The following is a 21,498-nucleotide window of genomic DNA, read 5'->3' on the forward strand; positions in this document are numbered from 1 at the left end:
CTTTTTTTCCACAGGTACACTTGCACTTATAGCAGTTCATGTTGTTTAATTGTAACTTGTTTAACTACATGCTCTTATGGTTCTTCCCTTTGGCACTTATTTTAGTTGTTCACAATGTGTGCTTCATGTTTTGGCTACTCGCAATGTTTTGTGGCTATCTCGTTGTTATGATCAGTGACCTATGCACTTTGTAAAGCTCTCTCTTGGAAGTCGCTTTGGATAAAAGCGTCTGCTAAATGAATACATGTAAATGTAAATGTAAATGTATTTCTTTAGCAGACACTATTATCGGAATGGACCTACGTGTATGGATTTGAGCCTGTAACTTCTTGATCAGCAGTTAAATATTGAACCACAGTTACCTACGTCTGTATGGGTGAAACATGTACATGTTTGTTCAGTATTACTTCTGAAAACTTTATCAGCGGTCGTCAACTTCCTCATTTTGTTTTATGTCCTTGTAGCTCACTGGGCTGGTAAAAGTTGTTCATGTGAGTCATAGATAGAAACACATACATTCAAGACCTCTTCAACTGTCTGATCTTCTCCCCAATATTCACATAAAATAATCCATCAAAATCTTATTGTTTTATGTTTTTGTTATTAAACATCTATCTATACATGCAGTTTTATGCTTCATATCTGTATTTACCACAATGGTGGACAATGTTATCAACTCAGATGAAAAAGACACATGATGGATGTCCTATGTCTCCCCTTCTGGTTCCCATGGTGACGCAGGGCTGATTTAAAGAGTTATCACATGCTGCTGTACAAGGGTTGTTTAGAAGACCATTAAAAAACACTAACCATGTGCCCTGATTCTATAGGCCCTCAAAGGAGGCTGAGCTTCTACTGTGACCTTTGGTAGCAGAGTGTGCTTCATATCTCATTAACTGGGCTGCAACTAGAGCAGGATAAATGAATGAATAACTATTTTACTTGAGCTCTTTGATCCATGCACAGAACAGAGTTATTGTTTAATTAAATTGTTTGTTAGTCAGGAAAGACAGACGGGACCAATATTATACTGGTGATTGTGAGAGACGTGGTGAAAATAGGGTGAAGGAGACACCAGGACCGGGGAGAAAGAGGTGGTAACGAGAGGTAGGGGGATAGAAAGAGTGTGTGAGAGAGAGAGACAGAGAGAGGGAACATTTGTAGCCTAAGGTCCCTGATCTCCATCCTACAGACTATGGTTTCTGTACAGAGCTCTAGTGGGAAGATGACATGTGACACTCACAAGGTGGAATAGAGGTAGAAACCCGAGCATTAAAACCTTTCTTCAAACTTTACTTCCTCCTCTTACCTCACTCTATCTGCTTCTTATCACCCCACCCCATGAGAATGTTTCTGACCAGACACAAGCAGATAATTTTTACTTCCTAGAACACTTTGACGGACTTCTCCAGGAAGCATCATGTGACCCGTGAAAATGTCTGCCTCTTCAGTTGGAACTCAGTTCAGGCTTTCAGTTCTGCTGTCCTCGCTCGTGGAATGACAACATTTGTTACTCTTCCTTAAATAGGGAATCAGTTTATTTCTACTTACTACAATTTAACACGGAACCTGTTGGACTAAAAGTCACAAATACAGAGACATCCTGACATTCATATACTGCAAGCATGTTCATTTATTATATAAAGTATAATGATTGTTTATTACATTGTTGTAGTTGCTATCGAAATTTAATGATACTGTATACTTTATATACAGTATGTGTTCTGCAGACTAGGACCTTTTAGACAGATATACATGACTCTTAGACAGACAGGCAGGCAGACAGACAAACAGACAGCTAGGTAGGCAGGTAGACAAGCAGAAAGACAGGCAGATAGACAGGCAGGACCCTTAGACAGACAGGCAGACAGACAGGTAGACAGGCAGGCAGGCAGACAGACAGGACCTTCAGACAGTGGGATGATGATGCTGTGGTCTGGATGGGGTGCATGGAGAGGCAGCTCAGCTCGTTAGGCTCTGACAATGGCATCTCTGTGCCAACGGCAGAGTGGCACACAGGAGCATTGAGAAGTGACCCATTCACACTCACATTCCCTCTTCTCTATTCACATGGCCTGAAAGAGCTCCCATCGCTCGCCCCAGTTTACAGCCCCCACCTCTCCTCAAATCTCTTTCTCCCTGAACCCCCAGACACCCCCCCACCCACCACCACCCACACCGCCAATGGAACCCCTAACAGTACCCCTCGCCCCCTCACTCAGTAAACCCCCAGCCCCACCATGGGAGAAAGTGAAGGGTAAACGTGATGAGGTCATCAACAGCTCAAATAAATAGCCCTGAAGACACCCGAACTGCAGTAATATTTACTTTAAGCCTGTTTTGGTATGGAGTGGGATCTCTGCTACAGCATCATAGTACAAAGTAGATCACACAGACATCATACACAACACACACACACGCACACACTGAGCACATGACTGCGGGGATCTGTGGGCTAGGAAGTATGCTGGGCAGCGGAGGTCTGTGGAATGCAGGAAGGATCTGTGAGCCTCATAACACCGCCTGCTAGGAACGGCCCTAGGAACCAAAGTATGAACAACAGTTCCTCTCTCTCCTCCCTCTCTACATTTTACATTTTGACATTTTAGTCATTTAGCAGACGCTTTTATCCAAAGTGACGTTCAAATGGTGCGTCCCTTCCCCCCACCCCCACAAACTCTAACTGCCACTTAGTTTGTTAATCCTACATACTGTGCAGACACCGTCAGAGGTGTGCACAAACACACATCCTACTACAGACTGCAGCTTACTGTACCTGGGCCTGGTGGAGCTGTCAGGACATGCTCAGCACAAGGAAGCAGACAGGCAGGCCGACAAGTCTCTCTTTGCCTGACCCTCACTATATCTTAATAAGTAGCTTTTGTGTTTTTGTGTTAGTCGTTTCACCTGTCTGTTGTAGGTCCATGTCTGCAGCCCTGTGGGTGACTGTTAGCATGCTGAGTGTCAAGGTGGATTACCTGAGCCTGGCAGGGAACACATACTCTGGAACAAGGACGCAATCCAACCCCATAGTCATTAATCTCATTAATATGGTCTCCTAAGACATCACTGGACACCTGGTCTTGCCAGGCTCTGATACGACGCTTCTACTCAGTTTCGCCACAAATCCCAACACGCAAACACACACAGCATGCTCACTTGAAAGCATGTCAAATCATAAACACTGCACCTTAGCTTACCCTACATATTCAGTTGCCTAAGTACCCAAAGGGCCTACTAGACACAGTCTAACACAGTCATGAAGCTCTATTGTGAGGTTACCTAGTATTGGAACCCTGTGGTTCTCTGCTCTCAGGCCCCCCCACCACCCACCCACACACACCCTCTTCTCCCACCAGGCCCCCAGCCCCATCTCTGGAGCTGACAGTGACCTGCTGGAGGCTTGTGATTGGTCTGGTCCCAGTAACAACATGTAGCTACTCCCATCCCATTCTGTGAATATCCCAGCAAACATTACCATTCAAATGAATAAGGGCCCCAGGCCCCTCCAATTCTCTGTCCTGGTCCCTTGTACCCCCCAACACACACACACACACACACCAGCCTCTCCCTGTTCTGTCCTCTGCTGGTTACCCTCATCCTCCAGTGAGAAGCCGGGGAGGTTTATAGATTATAGATTAAGTCATTAAGCAGGGCGGTTTACATCTGTTGAGCCAAACTCGCAACACAGAGAGAAGAGGGAGGAGCCACTGAGGGGGAGGGGTGGGGTGGACAGAGGGAGTGGGATCTTAATGACAGGCTTTACAATCCCCATCATCCCCCCACCCCCCTTTCCAAAAATGAGATTGGTTGAGTGTGACAGTAGTGGTGGCCATGCCAACGCATGGGAGTCCCCAAAGACCCCCGAGACAGTTACCATGGGTACACTGGGGATCCGCAATGCCAATGTCTGCCATTACCTCATCCCCAACACAAACAAAACTACTTTACCTTCTCACCCTCAAATGTACTATACAAACTCCTCATTTCCATGATAATCAGAACTTTCAACGACAACAAAAGACACCAGCGAGTTTGAAAAAAACAATAATTTTATTGATCTTGTGCCCATTCAGTTTAATGTTTTTTTTTAAATGTTTTTACGAATCTCCTAGTTAACATTGCTCTCAAGAAGAATAAACCATAGGTAAAACTCTCCGAGAAAATAAAAATCTTAAAAAAACATTCCTTTTTTGGGGGTTTTAATCCAAATGAATCAGGGGCTACACCAGAGATATAGCTGCTCCAGGGTTGGTTGAGGGACAGCGCTGCATCCCTTCCTATTGGCTGATGGCCACGGGCCAATCTGAACCACACCCCCAGTGAGTGGAGGAGAGCCAATCACAGTGTAGAGTCCACAAACTCCCATGATGCCCCTCTCTCCATGGGAGATTAAGGCAGTAAACACAGTGGGTATGTATACCTTCAGGAGTGGACCATGAGATGACTGGGGCAGGGGGGACCTCCATACAACCAGAAAGCCTGTTTGGACTACAACCACAGAAGAAGTACTACAACAATGACAGGACCAATCAGAGACCAGGAAAGAAGAGCATCTCCTCTGAAAGACAGACAGACAGACACACAGTCCCTGCTCTGTTGTAGTCCAAACAGAGCAGTGTGGCTAGAGGAAGGTCTGGAAGGTCCCCCGAAGCTCAGATGACAGTGAGATGATGCACAGTACAGTGGATAACCAACCATGACCTGACTGGAGAAAGGGGAAGGCCCAGGAGACTGTTGGCAATATACAGTAAATCAGTGTGTCTCAGTGTAGGTCAGTGTGTAACAAATGCGGTTTTGTTTTTCGCCACCGTTAGGTATGGTTGTTTAAGCGTTTGTCTTGCCTGTATCCATGCAGAAGTATATGAATGTGTAACATGTGTCTCTCCTCTCAGATCCAGGTGCGAGGACCAGACCCCCCCCCCCCCCCCACCAGCAGGAAGCAGCCTCCCCCCAACTGAGCCCCCCCTACTCCGCCTGCGCGTCATAGTTGGCCCCGCCCGCCTTCTTCAGCTCTGTGCGGAGGTAGTCCTCCTCCAGCTCCCGTGCGTCACTGATCATGAACTCCTTGGCAAAGTTCTGCAAGGACAAACCCGGGCAATGGTGAGGGCTCAACGTGTGCGTTTGAGAAGAGTGAGAGAGTAGGAAGGAGCGTGTTCCTGCGTCTGCGTGTTTGAGACGTGGGCGAGAGACTATGTTTAAGAGCGTGTGTGCTCGGGCCCCTCACCTGCACGATGTCCTTGACCAGCGTCTTGTCCGTGCTGATCTTGGCACGCTGGAGGCCGCTGATGTTCTCCCCGATCCAGGTGATGAGGGTGAACTTGGCCCGCTTGCTCATGGCGTCGCCGGTGGTGATCCGCACGAAGCCGAAAAGACGAGAATCGTCTGGAAGAGGGAGGAGGGGAATTTTAGCGAGAGGAAGAACAGAGGAGGAAAGGATATGCCTGAGCAAGAGAGGGGAAGAAACAGGAGGTCAGAGGTCAATGAGAGAGCGAGTAGAGAGAGAAACATACAGGAAGAGAGAGGGAGGAATCGAGAGCAGGAGATTGAAGTCACAGCCCATTGGCGGAACATAGGTTGAGAACACTTTTGGTCAGTGTAACTTAGATATAACAAAGCCAGTGAACACTGATGAGCTGAACAGGAACACGCTGAAGTACATCTCTACCTCAACAACCATCTTCCCCTTACAGAGAACAATGGCTATACGTCAAGTCTAGGCTGGAGGTACCACATCACCATGGTTTCCTCCTAAGGGAGAAAGGAAGAAATACCCCTGGAGTCTATATAGACAGGAAGTAGCTGAGGCTTCTGTGCTACGGTAGACTCAGAAGAGGTACTGAGTGATCTAGTGTATGGGACATGCCGATGGATCTCCTGGCCAGACTCAGTAGGCAGTGATACACTAGTCTGTGGTAGGCCTATACCGAATAGCGTGAACACAAGGACCAGTGCCGTTACCTCTCTTATTCAGGTCAGTAGGCTAACAGGAGTAGATTTATGTCAGCCATGTTATGAAATCTTGGATGTCACCCTCTCCCTAACTCGCTCGCACAGTTGGTTCTTCTCCACATTATCAGTCCTTACATCTTCCTATGCACCAAGCAGGTTGTGTATGCTTACCTATGATTGCCTGATAAAGACTTCCTGGGGGATGGTCCAGAAATCTCCCTGCTCTATCAGATATCAAGGCACCTGGTTGTGCGTTAACACCAGCCATTGTTACATGTTTGATCAGCCTGGCTACAAAGGCCAGCGCTGGTCTCAACACTATCCTAACAGCACCACAAACCAGAGTCAGCTGACTTACTACTGAACCACACACCTCCCTCCCTTTTTGTCGGGTCTCTCTCCCACGCACACACACACACCTCTGACTTTGGAACACAAACAGAGTGTGACACTCAATTACATGTTTTTCTTCAGGGTATTGTGCCGTTTGTGACCGTTTGTGTACATCTAGGGGGGAGGTGAGTGTGAGGTATGAGGAAGTGTCTGTTCGCCTCGGCAGTACGCACGGCTACATGTCTCACTTCCTCTCTGAGTCTTCCGGGTGTGTCTCTTCCCTTCTGACTGTGCTGACAGAGCAACCCCAAGAAAACTAAGAGGATGATGAGGCAGCGAAAAGAGAGAGGGAGAGGAGGAGAGAGAGAAACTGATTTCAATCCTTAAAGCATATTTCCGATCTTTGAATCAGTGCCCAAAATTGGTCCCAGAGAAGAAAACATTGCAAGTAGTGAAATTCAATATTTGTAATAGAATTGCTGCAGTAATACCAAACGGGCCTTTGTCCTCTCTCACACTCGAGCTATGCTCTCTATAAAAAAAGTTGCAATGTTTTCTTGTGTTACATGGATAGTACTGGTTCACTTTAGGATATGCATCACGTATTTCAACATCTGAATTCGCGCCCTCAACCTGAAGTGCAACCCTGAAGCACCATGAGTTGCGTGCCACGCCCAACACACGAGTTGAAAAGGAAGAGAGAGAGAGATGGAGAGAGGGAGGTGAAGCATATCATCGGAGGTGAGAAATATTTCTAGTAATATAGAGATAGCAAGCGGTGACCTTGGCCATCGGTGTTAACTTGAGCCCACTACAAAACTCGGAAATAATTGCAACCCATTAGAATGTTTATTTGCCCTCCACCTGTCACTGGTCAGTAGCCCAAGACGCAGTGGGCTACTTCCTGGTGAAGTGACAACCAATGAAAACAGAGTCTTAAAGATTACCGCTCTGTGACAGAGTAGGCTATAAGAAGCAGGAACTAGGAAGCACACCAGTAACTAGGGGTGGCAGGTTTAAAGCAGTACACATTGACATGCTCATTTAGTTTGTAGCCTACCATATCTAAGAGTCCATCACCAATGGGCAACAAGTGAAACAATAGTTTAAAACCTAGGTCCAGGTCAATTCTACCATTGGCACGCATGAACGCTGCAGTCAGTTTGACACCCACTGTGGCAGCAAATGACTGAAGAGGATCTGCCCCTACCTGTGCACAGGCTCTTGAATTCTTCATAGTCCGTGCCGTGGCCTGCTGGCACAATCATTGAGCCCTCGTATTTGAACCCAGCCCTGTAAAGACAAGAAAGATGCAGTGGATTACATCGATCCGAGCTGCTGACATTTCGAAAACAACAAGCCCAGATGAGATGATCCCACTTATAGGAGCTCGCGCTCTCCCAGTGACAATCTGGTATCTCGTTGATGCGGGGTCTGACATCTCGGATGTGACTGTGACAATGAATCAATGATTACCCTAGGAGGCGAATGTGAGCCAGCCAAGGTGTCGGGTTTGAGTCAACATATACCTACGTGTCACTACTGTACCCACTTGGCGAGACAAAGGAAATTATTCATGTCCAGCTGGCTCAAATTATTACTCTCTGACCACAACGGGCCAGACTAAAACGCCCAGTACAAAGATTAGAGAAAAAAATGTAGGGTGAATGAATGAAACGCGCATTTTCCTAATATAACTAATCACCGTGTAATCTGTAATCTCTGATTTGCCAACCTGGTAAACTCCCCGCCTTTATCCACCGCAAGCACAATACACAAGGAATTAGAACTCACCAGTTTATCTCCGTGTTATCGTCTCTGACGAGGTTATAAGCTTCTCTGCAAGCCTCTTTATCGATTCGTGTTGCCATTTTGGATGGACGCAATGGACAGCCGAGGAGAGAGCGCAGCAGAACAAAAACTCGAAGTCTAAGGTATCCTGTTCGGCAGAGTGAGCAGCCCTCCTGGTATTCAAAAGCAGCACAACTAGAGTTCTACAATGGAGTGGCAGTGCTACCCACTGATATCACGAGCCACACGGAAATAATTGAGTGTGCGCTAAGGAAAGGGGTAGTGCGCCGAGCCTGGTGTCTCCTTTCTCAGTTATCGAAATAAAGCGACTCTTTTCTCTACTCGATTCATTTCCTATTGTCGGGTTTATGGGCGGTGGTGATGTTTCTCAATCAGGTTTCCGTAATAGAGCAAGTCCCTAGACGCAGGATTCACCTCCTCCCAATGGCCAAAAGAGGGATTCAGTTAATTTAAATCCACCCTTTTCTATTGTTACCGATGATCTGGGTTATTGCGCCACCTTGTGGTCGGAAGCGTCCAGTGCGGTCAAATTGAGAACAATAGCCTGCGTGTGTACTGCACCATAGGCTACAAGCCCCAGGTGTTGTCAGGTTATCCATAATTGTTCCCAATTGTCTCTCAAGTAATCACTTGCCAAGACAAAGGAACTGATTGAGTTGTTGTCTTGGGTAGGTCAGTGTGTGTAAGAGAGATGCAACAATTCTAATCTTAAGGTAATGTCACATATGGCCTTGAACAATAATAATAAGTGGTCACCAACAATACAACAAGTGACCAGTGAACTTGTCCTTGAAAAAATGTGTAATAAAGCTGTCCTCATACAACTTGTGTTGTCAGCAGGCATTGAAACTGGCAGTGTTAAAACATTGCAGGTCTTGAATGCATCCCAAACTCAATCCAACCTCTCTTGTTTGGTTGAATTATGATTGGTTGAATTCATAGGCTGTCTTCCGGTATGAGGTGCTAGTTATAGCTGCGAATAAACAGAACATTCTAAACTGCCTTTCAATAAGAAATATTTGTCTAAAATGCGGAAAATGCAGTGGTAAATATGGACTGTACAATGGACTATTAATGACGGAGGCCATTGTGATGGTTGTCGAGCAAGAGTTTGTTGTTTAACCTTGGCCGTGACTGAGATGTGTCAACATAACTGATGCTGTTGCCATGTACTTTGGCAAGTTACCGATGTCATGTTCAGACTACACTTGTTAGGTAGTCGTGTGTTTTATGTGCGCTTGTCGTTGTATGAAGATGTTACACTGAGTTAAACGTGAGAGTGGCTAAACTTATCTTCAGCCACCATCCCCACACACACACACACACACTGTGCGGCTGCGTGTGTGTGCTCTGCCCTTCAGCTGACCAAGAGAGCACAATGGACAAGAGGAAGACAGCTCTTTTGGCAAGAAGCTAGTTGTTGCTGAGACACAATGGACAATGGTAGACAGGGCCTTGTCTCACGGCCCCAGCGGATTAGTGAATCCTCCAAGGTCAGTGTCACCAAGGCTCACCGTTTTCTTCACTGTGCTGACACACACACTGCAGACATCACTCTACTGCTGGGTTGTCATTCAAATAATAATCTTCAGCAGGACTTCCTGTTACACCATGTCTTTCCTCATTGGTGGAGGCAACTGGGAAGGCTTAGTCATTCATTTTTCATCATTCATGTGTGTCTGTGTTTTTCTGTGTGTGTGTGCCTTCTTTGTGCACGTCTGTGTGTGTGTCCCTGTCTGTGTGTATCGCTGTCTGTGTCTATTTGTGTGTGTGTGTGTCTCCCCCCAGGTGTACCGCTGGGTGGAGCAGGCGAGCGTGATTCTGCAGGGTCTGAACGATCAGCGAGAGAGCGGCCAGCTATGTGACGTGGTGCTGCTGGCCGACGAGCAGCGAGTCCCGGCCCACCGAGCGGTGCTGGCCGTGGCCAGCCCCTACTTCCACGCCATGTTCACCCTGGCCATGAGGGAGGAGCACCAGGCCGAGGTGAGGGTCTGAGAAGGAGACTACTGTGGTTGTGTAATCCTCCAAGCCCTCTCGCCTCAAGGAGCTCATGTCGCCTCCCCCTTGCCTTGGTAGGTGGAGCTTGTGGGCGCCTCGTACATCGGCCTCAAGGCCGTGGTCGACTTCCTGTACAGCGGAGAGCTGCTGTTGGACGGTGGCAACATCGACTACGTCCTGGAGACGGCTCATCTGCTTCAGGTTTTGGTCGTTTTAGTTTTCTCATAAAGCAACAACACCTGAGATTGAGTGCTGATATACTGAGTCCTGTTATACTTTGGCTAACGGCTGGGATTTTCAATATTAAAGCTCAACCCTGAGTGTGATATTGTTTTTATACAACAGTTCTACGACCGCCATTTATTAGTTAATATTAATAAGCGACAACATTTGTTTGTTTATTTAATCCTTTATTTGGATCCACCAACACAAATAGTTCTGCAATTGGACTGGGACTGGACTGTTGCCAAGCAACACCAACTTTATCCTCCACACTAGCTTGCTACTTTGTGTAGGTCAACACATGATGACGCAGGCCAGCTACTTTGTCTCATGTACATTTAAAGTATGTGAGAAAGCCTTGTCCGTTAATGACGTCACATGCTCTGCCCTTTCGGCATGAGAAAGTTGGTCTCAAACACAGTATCTGTATGTTTCCACTTAGTGTGCAACCAGTGAAATAAGAGTCTGTTGTGGATCTAAACTCGGCTGTAAAACCAGTAGTAATACAGTGTTGTCTTCCCATAGTAAAACCAGTAGTAACGGGGGTGTTGTCTCAGGTGTGGCGTGTGGTGGACTTCTGCTGCCAGTATTTGGAGCAGGAAGTGAGTGAGGACAACTTCCTGTACCTCCAGCAGCTGGCCCAGCTGTACAGCCTGCAGCGCCTCGACCTCTACATCGACCACTTCATCCTCCAGCGCTTCGCCACCCTCTCCTTTACCCCACACTTCCTGCGGGACCTCCCTGTGCACAAGCTGACCGTCTACCTGGCCAGTGAGCAGGTGAGGTTCAGAATGGGATTATACTAGGATCAGAAGCAGGCAAGCCACTCCCAGAATAGCCTTGTGTACCATGAAAAACATTTTTTTTATGGAAAGGACCAGTTGAAAGGAAGACTAGCCTGGGACTAGTCTTAATCTGTGTCTGGATTTGAACTTTGAAAAGCATTTTAGATGATGTATCTGAGTTAGTCCTCATGCTTGGTGTCACAGAGTAAATGTCCTCTCCTGCCAGGTGCAGCACGACAGTGAGCAGGCACTGCTCCAGGCTGCCCTCCAGTGGCTGAGCCAGACCCCCACACGCCACACCCACGCTCGCCACCTGCTCTCCCACATCCGCTTCCCGCTGATGCCCACGGCTGAGCTGACGGAGCGCGTGCTGCCCGCCCTGCAGGCCCTCCTGCCCGGAGAGGCCGTGTGCCAGGCCCTGGTGGATGAGGCTCGGAGCTACCACGCCCGGCCCAGCGCCCAGCCCCTCCTCCAGACGGGCCGCACCGCTCTGAGGGGCGGGGTGGAGCGCCTCCTGCTGGTGGGGGGGGAGGTGTCGGAGCGCGGCGAGGAGCTGAGCGCAGACGTGTGCTGGTTGGACGGGGAGGCTGGGGGTTGGGGGGTGGAAACCCAGCTGCCGGCCCAGAGAAGCCACCACTGCCTGGCCGTGCTGGGGGGGTTCATCTACACTGCGGGGGGGAGCTTGTCTCGGGACAACGGAGGGGACGCCGCCTGTAACCTGCTGTACCGCTATAATCCCTGTGACAACCAGTGGACCAAAGTAAACAGACATGGCTCCCTTTTGTTTCTCCTCTTTTCCTTTTTTTTATACAACTTATTATGACTTTCTAAAGCAGTTCTGAATTACGTCGCTGTAGTGTAGTGTCTGGAGTGACCCCCCCCCCCTCTACCCCCTCAGGGTGCTTCTATGAACCAGAGTCGTGTGGACTTCTTCCTGGACGCAGTTGGGGAGTGCCTGGTGGCTGTTGGGGGGAGGAACGACAGTGGAGCTCTCTCCTCTGTGGAGGTGTACCACCCTGCTCAGGACTGCTGGAGCTACGTAGCTAGCCTGCCCAGGTCAGCACACCCACTCACAACCTAGCATCTTTAACCTAGCATCCACAACCTAGCATCCAATAATCTTGCAAACACAACATAGCATCTTTAACCTAGCATCTTAAGCCTAGCATCCACAACCTAGCATCCAATAATCTTGCAAACACAACCTAGCATCTTTAACCTAGCATCTTAAGCCGAGCATCCACAACCTAGCATCCAATAATCTTGCAAACACAACGTAGCATCTTTAACCTAGCATCCACAACCTAGCATCCAATAATCTTGCAAACACAACGTAGCATCTTTAACCTACCATCCACAACCTAGCATCCAATAATCTTGCAAACACAACCTAGCATCTTTAACCTAGCATCTTAAGCCAAGCATCCACAACCTAGCATCCAATAATCTTGCAAACACAACGTAGCATCTTTAACCTAGCATCCACAACCTAGCATCCAATAATCTTGCAAACACAACCTAGCATCTTTAACCTAGCATCTTAAGCCGAGCATCCACAACCTAGCATCCAATAATCTTGCAAACACAACGTAGCATCTTTAACCTAGCATCCACAACCTAGCATCCAATAATCTTGCAAACACAACCTAGCATCTTAAAACTAGCATCCATAACCTAGCATCCAATAATCTTGCAGACACAACGTAGCATCTTTAACCTAGCATCCACAACCTAGCATCCAATAATCTTGCAAACACAACCTAGCATCTTAAAACTAGCATCCATAACCTAGCATCCAATAATCTTGCAGACACAACCTAGCATCTTTAACCTAGCATCTTAAGCCGAGCATCCACAACTTAGCATCCAATAATCTTGCAAACACAACCTAGCATCTTAAAACTAGCATCCATAACCTAGCATCCAATAATCTTGCAGACACAACCTAGCATCTTTAACCTAGCATCTTTAACCTAGCATCTTTAACCTAGCATCTTTAACCTAGCATCTTTAACCTAGCATCTTATGACGAGCATCCACAACTTAGCATCCAATAATCTTGCAAACACAACCTAGCATCTTAAAACTAGCATCCATAACCTAGCATCCAATAATCTTGCAGACACAACCTAGAATTCTTTAACCTAGCATCCACAACCAAATTTCCTCAACCTAACATCCACAACCTAGGATCGGCAAACCTAGGAGCCTGCTCCTACATGCATTCACAGCCTAGTAACCTAGCATCCTGTTTCTAAACTCTTTAAAGACTCCTCTCCCCCGCCCTCCACATCTCCCTCCTCCAGGTTCACCTATGGCCATGCTGGCACCGTGCACCAAGGCATGGTCTACATATCTGGCGGTCACGACTACCAGATCGGTCCGTATCGTCGAGAGGTCCTGAGCTACGACCCTGGAGGAGGCGGCGACATGTGGGCAGAACGTCCTCCCATGGCCTCAGCGCGGGGTTGGCACTGCATGGCCTCCCTGCACCACCTCATCTACGCCATCGGGGGAAGCAACGACCACGAGGAGAGCGCCGAGCGCTTCGACATCCTGGCGGTGGAGGCGTTTGACCCACGTTGCGAGCAGTGGACACGCGTGGCACCCCTGCTGAAGCCCAACAGCGAGGCGGGGGCAGGGGTGTGGGGGGGGCGGATCTACGTCCTGGGAGGGTACAGCTGGGAGAACATGGTGTTCTCCAGGTCCACGCAGGTGTTCGACCCGGAAAAGGGCCAGTGGGAGCAGGGGCCGGACCTGCCCAAACGCATCGCAGGGGCGTCGGCCTGCGTGTGTACTGTGAAGCCCCCGCCTGCTGGAACGCCCGACAGGAAAGAGACGGGACAGAAGGTCAAAGGTCGACGGCTTCCCACCTAAGATGACACTGGAAGAAGAAAGCCTCGGAGAGGTGGCAATGTGGACAGTCCTGTGTGATGTGTAATCATCAACATCCAAAGGTCCAAACACACACCTAAAACTCTGAACACAAGTACTGTCATGTCAAGGTCAATGAAAGCACAATGTATACGTGGGAATATTTACCATATGGTGTTATCATTTAGTATTTTACTACTCTGTTACTGGAGGAACATGCAGACTCTAGGCCACAGGTCTGGAATGGCCACACCTGCCAGTGAAGAACATAACCAGGATTGTTGGTTCTATGGACAGAACGTCCCCTTCTTTCCAAGAACCTTCCAATGAAATCTCATAGTAGGTTCTGTACTGGACGTGTGATTGTGTACAAATTCTGTCACTCTGATTCTGAACATGCTGATTGTCTGGTTTCATGTTGGGTCTGTGGACAGGTGAGGGGTTAGATATCTTCACCTGTGCCACATCTCCTTAAGCACAAGTGTTCTGTACTGGTCTACTTCCATCAGCGGTGTTGTTGAGACCCTTCCAATAGGCCTGGTCTGTCTGCTTCACAACTACTGTTAGTAGTTGTTACACAATGCCAATTATAGCTGCTTTATAACACTGAATGTTGTAGTTTGCGTTTGAATTATTTGTATCGTCATCGACTTCTTCCCGGGGCCTCTTCCCAGTGGGACGTGCCCAGAACACCTCACCAGGGAGGCGTCCAGGAGGCATCCTTATCAGATGCCCGAGCCACCTCAACTGGCTCCTCTCGACGCGGAGAAGCAGCGGTTCTACTCTGAGCCCCTCCCGGATGACCGAGCTTCTCACCCTATCTCTAAGGGAGAGCCCAGGACACGCTGGAGGGACTATGTCTCTCGGCTGCCCTGGGAATGCCTCGGGGTCCCCCAGGAAGAGCTGGTGGAAGTGGCCGGGGAGAGGGAAGTCTGGGCCTCCCTGCTTAGGTTGCTGCCCCCGCGACCCGACCCCCGGACAAGTGGCAGATGACGACGACGTCATCTACGTGTAAGACTTCTTTTCAGAACTATGCCTTTCTACTTTATTGTTAAAATGTGTTTATCGCATTAATTCAAACATCACACACAATTAGCAATATTAACAAAATATAATAAAAACCTTTCATCTTAAGGTTTTTCCATGTTGGGAGCCCTCTCGTTCTCAGAACACAGAATCCTCCAATCTGGGGTTGAAGTCATTCATTCATTGAATGTATGAGCAGAATGCTTCGTCATGGTGTTATGCCATGCTATACCTGTTTTCCCAGGTATTTAACAGAATCCCACCACTGCAACATCAAGAAACTCGGAAGCTTCAGCAAACAAAAGATTTAATTTAGGTTCCTATAGTTTTTCAGATCCCACCTGTACGTTTTTCTATGTTATATATTTATATATTTATTTGTTTTTCTTAAATGTCAATCAAATACTCAAACAGCTGGTCATAATAATCAGTGATATCACAAGTTTATTTTTTCATAGTTCATTTTCTTAAAAATAACTTTTTACATTTGTGAAACAACACATTTTACTAATAACATGCAACTAATAAATCACAGACCCTTCCATAGTGTCAACTCACTCATCCCTCTCACCACTACAAGCAGACGGACAAAAACACTGCATCTCTCTAACTTCACATTGGGACTCACTCACGTGGTTTCAGATAAACGCAAACAAACAGTTAGGCATGTCGCTATAGCACCAGTGAGTTAGATAATCCTGTTATTTCCCCCTGGACTCATGGTTTCCTAGTGTCCTGTCCCCTGGTCTCCAGGTCCCCTGGTCCAGGTCTTCTGTGCTTGCTCTCTGAGGCTCTAGTCATTCAAAGGGGTAGTATGGATGAGACTTCAGGCTGAAGAGCAAAAAAAAAACAACAAAAAGGTTTGACTGTTAGACTGCTGTGGTGCTACAGCAAACATCACTACACAGCGGAATAATGGTCAGCTTTGTTCGGGATCAGCAGTAAAACATGCTATTGTTTGGTTGGTGCCTGTAAATGTGAAAGGCTGTCTTACGAGTCAATGACACAGGCCTTCCAGCCTCGGTCCAGCCCCCTCAGTGATGTCATATCCTCCTGGCTCAGAGACCAACCAAAAATCTGCAAATAAACATTAAAGTTGACCTCACTCTTCATTACAAGATGGAACTACATTACAGCACAAGATGGAACTACATTACAGCACATAGTCATCAATCAACAGTCAGTACAGGTTTCCAGATGATTTTTTTTCTTTAGCTAGTGAGGACAATGCAATATTCATAAACACTTCAATATATGCAATAAATATTAATTCATCAAAATGCTGTTAAAGTAGTTATGGAACTCAGGTGTAAAGTTTGAACTGTTGTGAGCTCTGATATGTGTGAGCAATACACTGTCGTAGAGCAAATGAGGAAATGGTCAAAATATACTAAGGGAGTGGCTGAGAAAATAGAAAAGAGTGAGAGATAAAGAGAGATAAAGAGTTTGAGCGAGAGAGGCAGAGAGAGATAGGGAGAGAGTGTTTAACCTTGGTGTTTTCCAGAAGGTGGTTGGGTTTAATACTCTTGGGGATGACTGCAATACCTTGTTGTACCTGGTACCTCAGCAGCACCTGAGACAAACACACTCCTTAACCCTTGTGTTATCTTCGGGTCATTCTGACCCATCAGTCATTGTGACCCACCGTCGTATTGCGACAAATTTACCTCATACAAAAACAAAGTGAAGCATTTTCTTTTAACTGTCGGGCTGTCTCAGACCCCCCACATTGGAATGGTTAAAAGAAAATTATTTTAATTTGTTTTTGTATTGGGTAAAATTGGGTAAACACAACGATGGTTCGTTATGAACCTTTGGGTCATGTGACCCGAAGGCAGCACGAGGGTTAATTAAATACAGGCCTTAGGCACAGAACACACGTGACACATGCAAAACATATAATTACTCCTTGAGAGCACGTGAGACATACATACAGATATGCATATGTACATAAACGCACATTGCAGCACACTGTGGCACTGACCTGAGCCGGGGTTCGTCTGTGTGCCTTTGCAATCTCACCAACCACAGGATCTTCTAGAAGCTTCTGGGGGTCTGTAGCTCCACGATGACTGGGAAGGAGACAGACAGGCAGGCAGGCGGGCAGGCAGGCAGATGGGGAGACGGGGAGACAGACAGGCACGCGGACATGCAGGCAGGCAAAATATGATCTTGTGGCTACAAGCTATCTCAACAGATGTGGATATAATAGGAATGCCGCATGACTCACAGCTCTTTGGCTCTGCCAGGGGATCCAAAGGGACTGTAAGCCGTAAGGGCGATGTTCCTGGACTTACAGAACTCCACCAGGTCAGACTGGACCAGGTAGGGGTGTAGCTCCACCTAGAGGACAGGGAAGGTGGAAAATGACTCTCCAAGGTTAAACCCTTGCTCAGACCTCACTGGCTTGGAGGGAGATGAGTAGAAGGAGAGTGGTGCCACGATGACCTTTAAAGCTCTCTGGGCTCGTGGAAGAGAGCTCGTTGCTAGTTTGAATTTCGGGGATGAAAAGTAGGTTCAGCACCTGGTTGACTGCTGGGGGGATCTTGGTCAAATCAAGTAACCTCTCCAGCTGGAGGATATTGAAGTTGGACACGCCGATGCTCTTCACCTTGCCTGAGGACTTCAAAGCCTCCATTCCCTAGAAGATGCAACACACAGTCACGTGAACCATCTCGTGACACCAAACGCTCAATGCTCTCATTGGATGTTGCGTGTTGTGAGAGAGAGAGAGAGAGAGAGAGAGAGAGAGAGAGAGAGAGAGAGAGAGAGAGAGAGAGAGAGAGAGAGAGAGAGAGAGAGAGAGAGAGAGAGAGAGAGAGAGAGAGAGAGAGAGAGAGAGAGAGAGAGAGAGAGAGGAAGAGAGAGAGGAGAGAGAGAGAGAGAGAGGAGAGAGAGAGAGAGAGAGAGAGAGAGAGAGAGAGAGAGCAGTATTGTCCTGACCCTCCAAACATCCACATAGTCAACATCACTGCTCAGAATCTGGCCATCCTTCATGGGATACAGCTCATCACCTACTTTCTAGTGGAGACAGAGAAAATACGATGACCAAATGATGATGCCACAGTTTGGAACATAAACAAATCTGTCTGCCTTGAATCTGATTCCTACTGGCTCTAACTGGTTCCTGTTCCAGATCCCCTCTCTTGCTTTACTCACCTGGATGCCTACAGGGAAGTGCATCAGTAGAGGTCCAGCTGCTCCAGCTGCAGGTCGCTCAGTGATTGGTTCAGGCAGACTGGGATGTCCTGGGGAGCGTGGTGGGTGGACCACAGCTACATGACCAGGGAACAAAGGATCTAAGGAAGGATCTTCATGGACACTTGAACTCAGTGAGTTTGTGACTTCAGGGAAAGGAACGAGAGGCCCTTCAGCAAAGAGGAGTTACAGTTAGGTTCCATAAATATTTGGACATTGACACAATTTTCATCATTTTGGCTCTGTATACCACCACAATGGATTTGAAATGAAACAATCAAGATGTGCTTTAAGTGCAGACTTTCAGCTTTAATTTCAGGGTATTTACATTCCAAATCAGGTGAACGGTGTAGGAATTACAATACATTTTATATGTGGCCCCCCCCCTTTTTAAGGGACCAAAAGTAATTGGACAATTGGCTGCTCAGCTGTTCCATGACCAGGTGTATGTTATTCCCTCATGGGAGTTCGTTATTTCATTGACAAGGAGCAGATAAAAGGTCTAGAGTTCATTTCAAGTATGGTATTTGTGTTTGGAATCTGTTGCTGTCAACTCTCAATATGAAGTCCAAAGAGCTGTCACCATCAGTGAAGCAAGCCATCGTTAGGCTGAAAAATCAAAACAAACCTATCAGAGAGAGAGCAAAAACATTAGGTGTGGCCAAATCAACTGTTTGGTACATTCTTAAAAAGAAAGAACGCACTGGTGAGCTCAGCAACACCAAAAGACTCGGAAGACCACGGAAAACAACTGTGGTGGATGACAGAAGAATTCTTTCCCTGGTGAAGAAAAACCCCTTCACAACAGTTGGCCAGATCAAGAACACTCTCCAGGAGGTAGGCGTATCTGTGTCAAAGTCAAAAATTAAGAGAAGACTTCACCAGAGTAAATACAGAGGGTTCACCACAAGATGTAAACCATTGGTCAGTCTCAAAAACAGGAAGACCAGATTAGAGTTTGCCAAAAAACATCTAAAAGACCCTGTACAGTTCTGGAACAACATCCTATGGACAGATGAGACCAAGATCAACTTGTACCAGAATGATGGGAAGAGAAGAGTATGGAGAAGGGAAGGAACTGCTCATGATCCAAAGCATACCACCTCATCAGTGAAGCATGGTGGAGGTAGTGTTATGGCGTGGGCATGTATGGCTGCCAATGGAACTGGTTCCCTTGTATTTATCGATGATGTGACTGCTGACAAAATCAGTAGGATGAATTCTGAAGTGTTTCTGGCAATATTATCTGCTCAGATTCAGCCAAATGCTTCAGAACTCATAGGACGGCGCTTCACAGTGCAGATGGACAATGACCCGAAGCATACTGCGAAAGCAACCAAGAGTTTTTTAGGCAAAGAAGTGGAATGTTCTGCAATGGCCAAGTCAATTACCCGACCTAAATCCAATTGAGCATGCATTTCACTTGCTAAAGACAACTGAAGGGAAAATGCCCCAAGAACAAGCAGGAACTGAAGACAGTTGCAGTAGAGGCCTGGCAGAGCATCACCAGGGACGAAACCCAGCGTCTGGTGATGTCTATGGGTTCCAGACTTCAGGCTGTCATTGACTGCAAAGGATTTGCAACCAAGTATTAAAAGTGATAATTAGATGTATGATTATGTTAGTTTGTCCAATTATTTTTGGTCCCTTAAAAAGGGAGGGGGCACATATAAAATGTGTTGTAATTCCTACACCGTTCACCTGATTTGGATGTAAATACCCTGAAATTAAAGCTGAAAGTCTGCACTTAAAGCACATCTTGATTGTTTCATTTCAAATCCATTGTGGTGGTATACAGAGCCAAAATGATGAAAATTGTGTCAATGTCCAAATATTTATGGACCTAACTGTATGTCCACTCCTGAACTAGGAGAAGTAAATGTTGGTGTCGTCGTGGTCATTGTCTCACCTTGCTGACGATGTACATATCTTGACGGCGAATGACACTCTGTTGCATCTTGGCACGAAGCGCTCTGCCAATCTCCACCTCGTTCCTGTACATGTAGGCCGTGTCAATGTGGCGGTAACCTGCTGCAATAGCTGCCTCCACAGCTCCCTGGAACACTGCAGAACTGCTGGTCTGGAACCCACAGTGGTGGCAGACAGGGCAGGGTAAAGGGGAGGACTGTCTCCATCAGATGAATCTCAGACCAAAGCATAGTGGAGTACACTTTCTCCGGATTATCGCAGGTGTTGTTTACTTTGTACACGCGTGGTGTTTGGGTTCCTTTACACCAAAGCAATAGACAAAACAACAGAACAGACGAACCCTTTTGTGGTTCATGCTTGTTTCGAAGTTGGTGCAAAACGGTCTGAGAGAGAGACAGAAAGAGGAAAGGGCAAAGGAGTGACGGATGAATGGAAAGGAAAGCAGCAACAGGGGGATTAAAAGAGGTAGAGTGAGTACCTTCCATGTTCCTAGACCCAAGAGGGGCATGCGCGTGCTGTCATTGAGTTCTATCGTCGTGGCAACACCGGTGTCTTCCTCCATTATGTGTGTTTACTTAGCCAGGGGAGAGAGAAACTTCCACACTTCACAAACACAGTCACACAGACCCAAACTGTCCTCTTCCTTTTCCCCTAGTCAGCATGCTCTCTAGTTTCCCTTTTACAACATACACTCCCTTTATCACTCACTCTCTCTCTCTCTCTCTCTCTCTCTCTCTCTCTCTCTCTCTCTCTCTCTCTCTCTCTCTCTCTCTCTCTCTCTCTCTCTCGCTCTCTCTCTCCACTCCTCTATCACTCTCCGTCCCTCTTCCTTCCTTCCTTTCTCTCTCTCTTTCTCCCTCCTTCTACACGACTCTCTCTCCTTATTTCTCTCACCCACCCTCTTTCTTGGTCAATCATTTACCAGTATATGGAGTTCTGTCCTCTGTTGTGTATTTACACATACACAGTAACTCAGGGCCCTCGTAAAGAGACAATGTGTTGAAAGGTCACTTTCTTCAAGGTTGAAATAGACACACACACACACACTCACACATACACCAACAAGGTTTTGGGCCATGCTGAAAAGTCAGCAACATTCAGACAGTACTGTTAGACAGACACTGCACTGCTGACTGTTACCAGAAGATGGCAGTACAAACACACATCTTAAACATTGAATGACAAACACGTTGAGCTTTTGTCAAAGCTTTTAATTTGGTTTAAATAAGTGTTTTACATGACAGTAAAAAAAAAAGATGATACACATTAAGATTACAAAGTAGATATACAATGTACATAAATATTAAAAATGGAAAGGGTGGTCTAAGTGGTTGAGCATGCATTCTAACAGAGTTCTAACTCTACACAT

The 21,498-nt window shown here is 46.9% G+C and overlaps 3 protein-coding genes across 4 annotated transcripts; 1 reads left to right on the plus strand and 2 right to left on the minus strand.

Annotated features, from left to right (window-relative positions):
• Positions 1–4,031: 4,031 nt before the first annotated feature.
• On the minus strand, positions 4,032–8,527 carry cotl1 (coactosin-like F-actin binding protein 1). Its single transcript, XM_062461200.1, has 4 exons — positions 8,080–8,527; positions 7,496–7,578; positions 5,228–5,385; positions 4,032–5,079 (listed from the first exon to the last, which is right to left on the minus strand). The coding sequence occupies exons 1-4, from the start codon at positions 8,154–8,156 to the stop codon at positions 4,969–4,971; spliced, it is 429 nt and encodes a 142-aa protein (XP_062317184.1). The 5' UTR covers positions 8,157–8,527; the 3' UTR covers positions 4,032–4,968.
• Positions 8,528–8,681: 154 nt separating this feature from the next.
• On the plus strand, positions 8,682–14,621 carry klhl36 (kelch-like family member 36). 2 transcript variants are annotated; one of them, XM_062461201.1, is made up of 8 exons: positions 8,682–8,810; positions 9,459–9,590; positions 9,886–10,080; positions 10,174–10,296; positions 10,875–11,096; positions 11,329–11,862; positions 12,001–12,158; positions 13,409–14,621. In XM_062461201.1, exons 2-8 carry the CDS (start codon positions 9,531–9,533, stop codon positions 13,977–13,979), a joined length of 1,863 nt encoding a protein of 620 aa, XP_062317185.1. In that variant the 5' UTR covers positions 8,682–8,810; positions 9,459–9,530; the 3' UTR covers positions 13,980–14,621. The 2 variants fall into 2 exon arrangements, with proteins under 2 accessions (XP_062317185.1, XP_062317186.1); XM_062461202.1 differs by lacking the exon at positions 8,682–8,810 and adding an exon at positions 9,058–9,142.
• A 794-nt stretch (positions 14,622–15,415) lies between these two features.
• On the minus strand, positions 15,416–20,910 carry zgc:56622 (uncharacterized protein LOC326033 homolog). Its single transcript, XM_062461203.1, is given in 11 exon segments — positions 15,416–15,833; positions 15,997–16,079; positions 16,492–16,575; positions 16,987–17,074; positions 17,233–17,345; positions 17,527–17,643; positions 17,946–18,023; positions 18,162–18,187; positions 18,190–18,277; positions 20,110–20,280; positions 20,608–20,910. Coding segments are annotated over 11 exon segments (966 nt in total). The 5' UTR covers positions 20,692–20,910; the 3' UTR covers positions 15,416–15,799.
• Positions 20,911–21,498: the final 588 nt, after the last annotated feature.

This window comes from Osmerus eperlanus, chromosome 5 (genome assembly GCF_963692335.1).
Source record: "Osmerus eperlanus chromosome 5, fOsmEpe2.1, whole genome shotgun sequence".
Taxonomy (NCBI): domain Eukaryota; kingdom Metazoa; phylum Chordata; class Actinopteri; order Osmeriformes; family Osmeridae; genus Osmerus; species Osmerus eperlanus.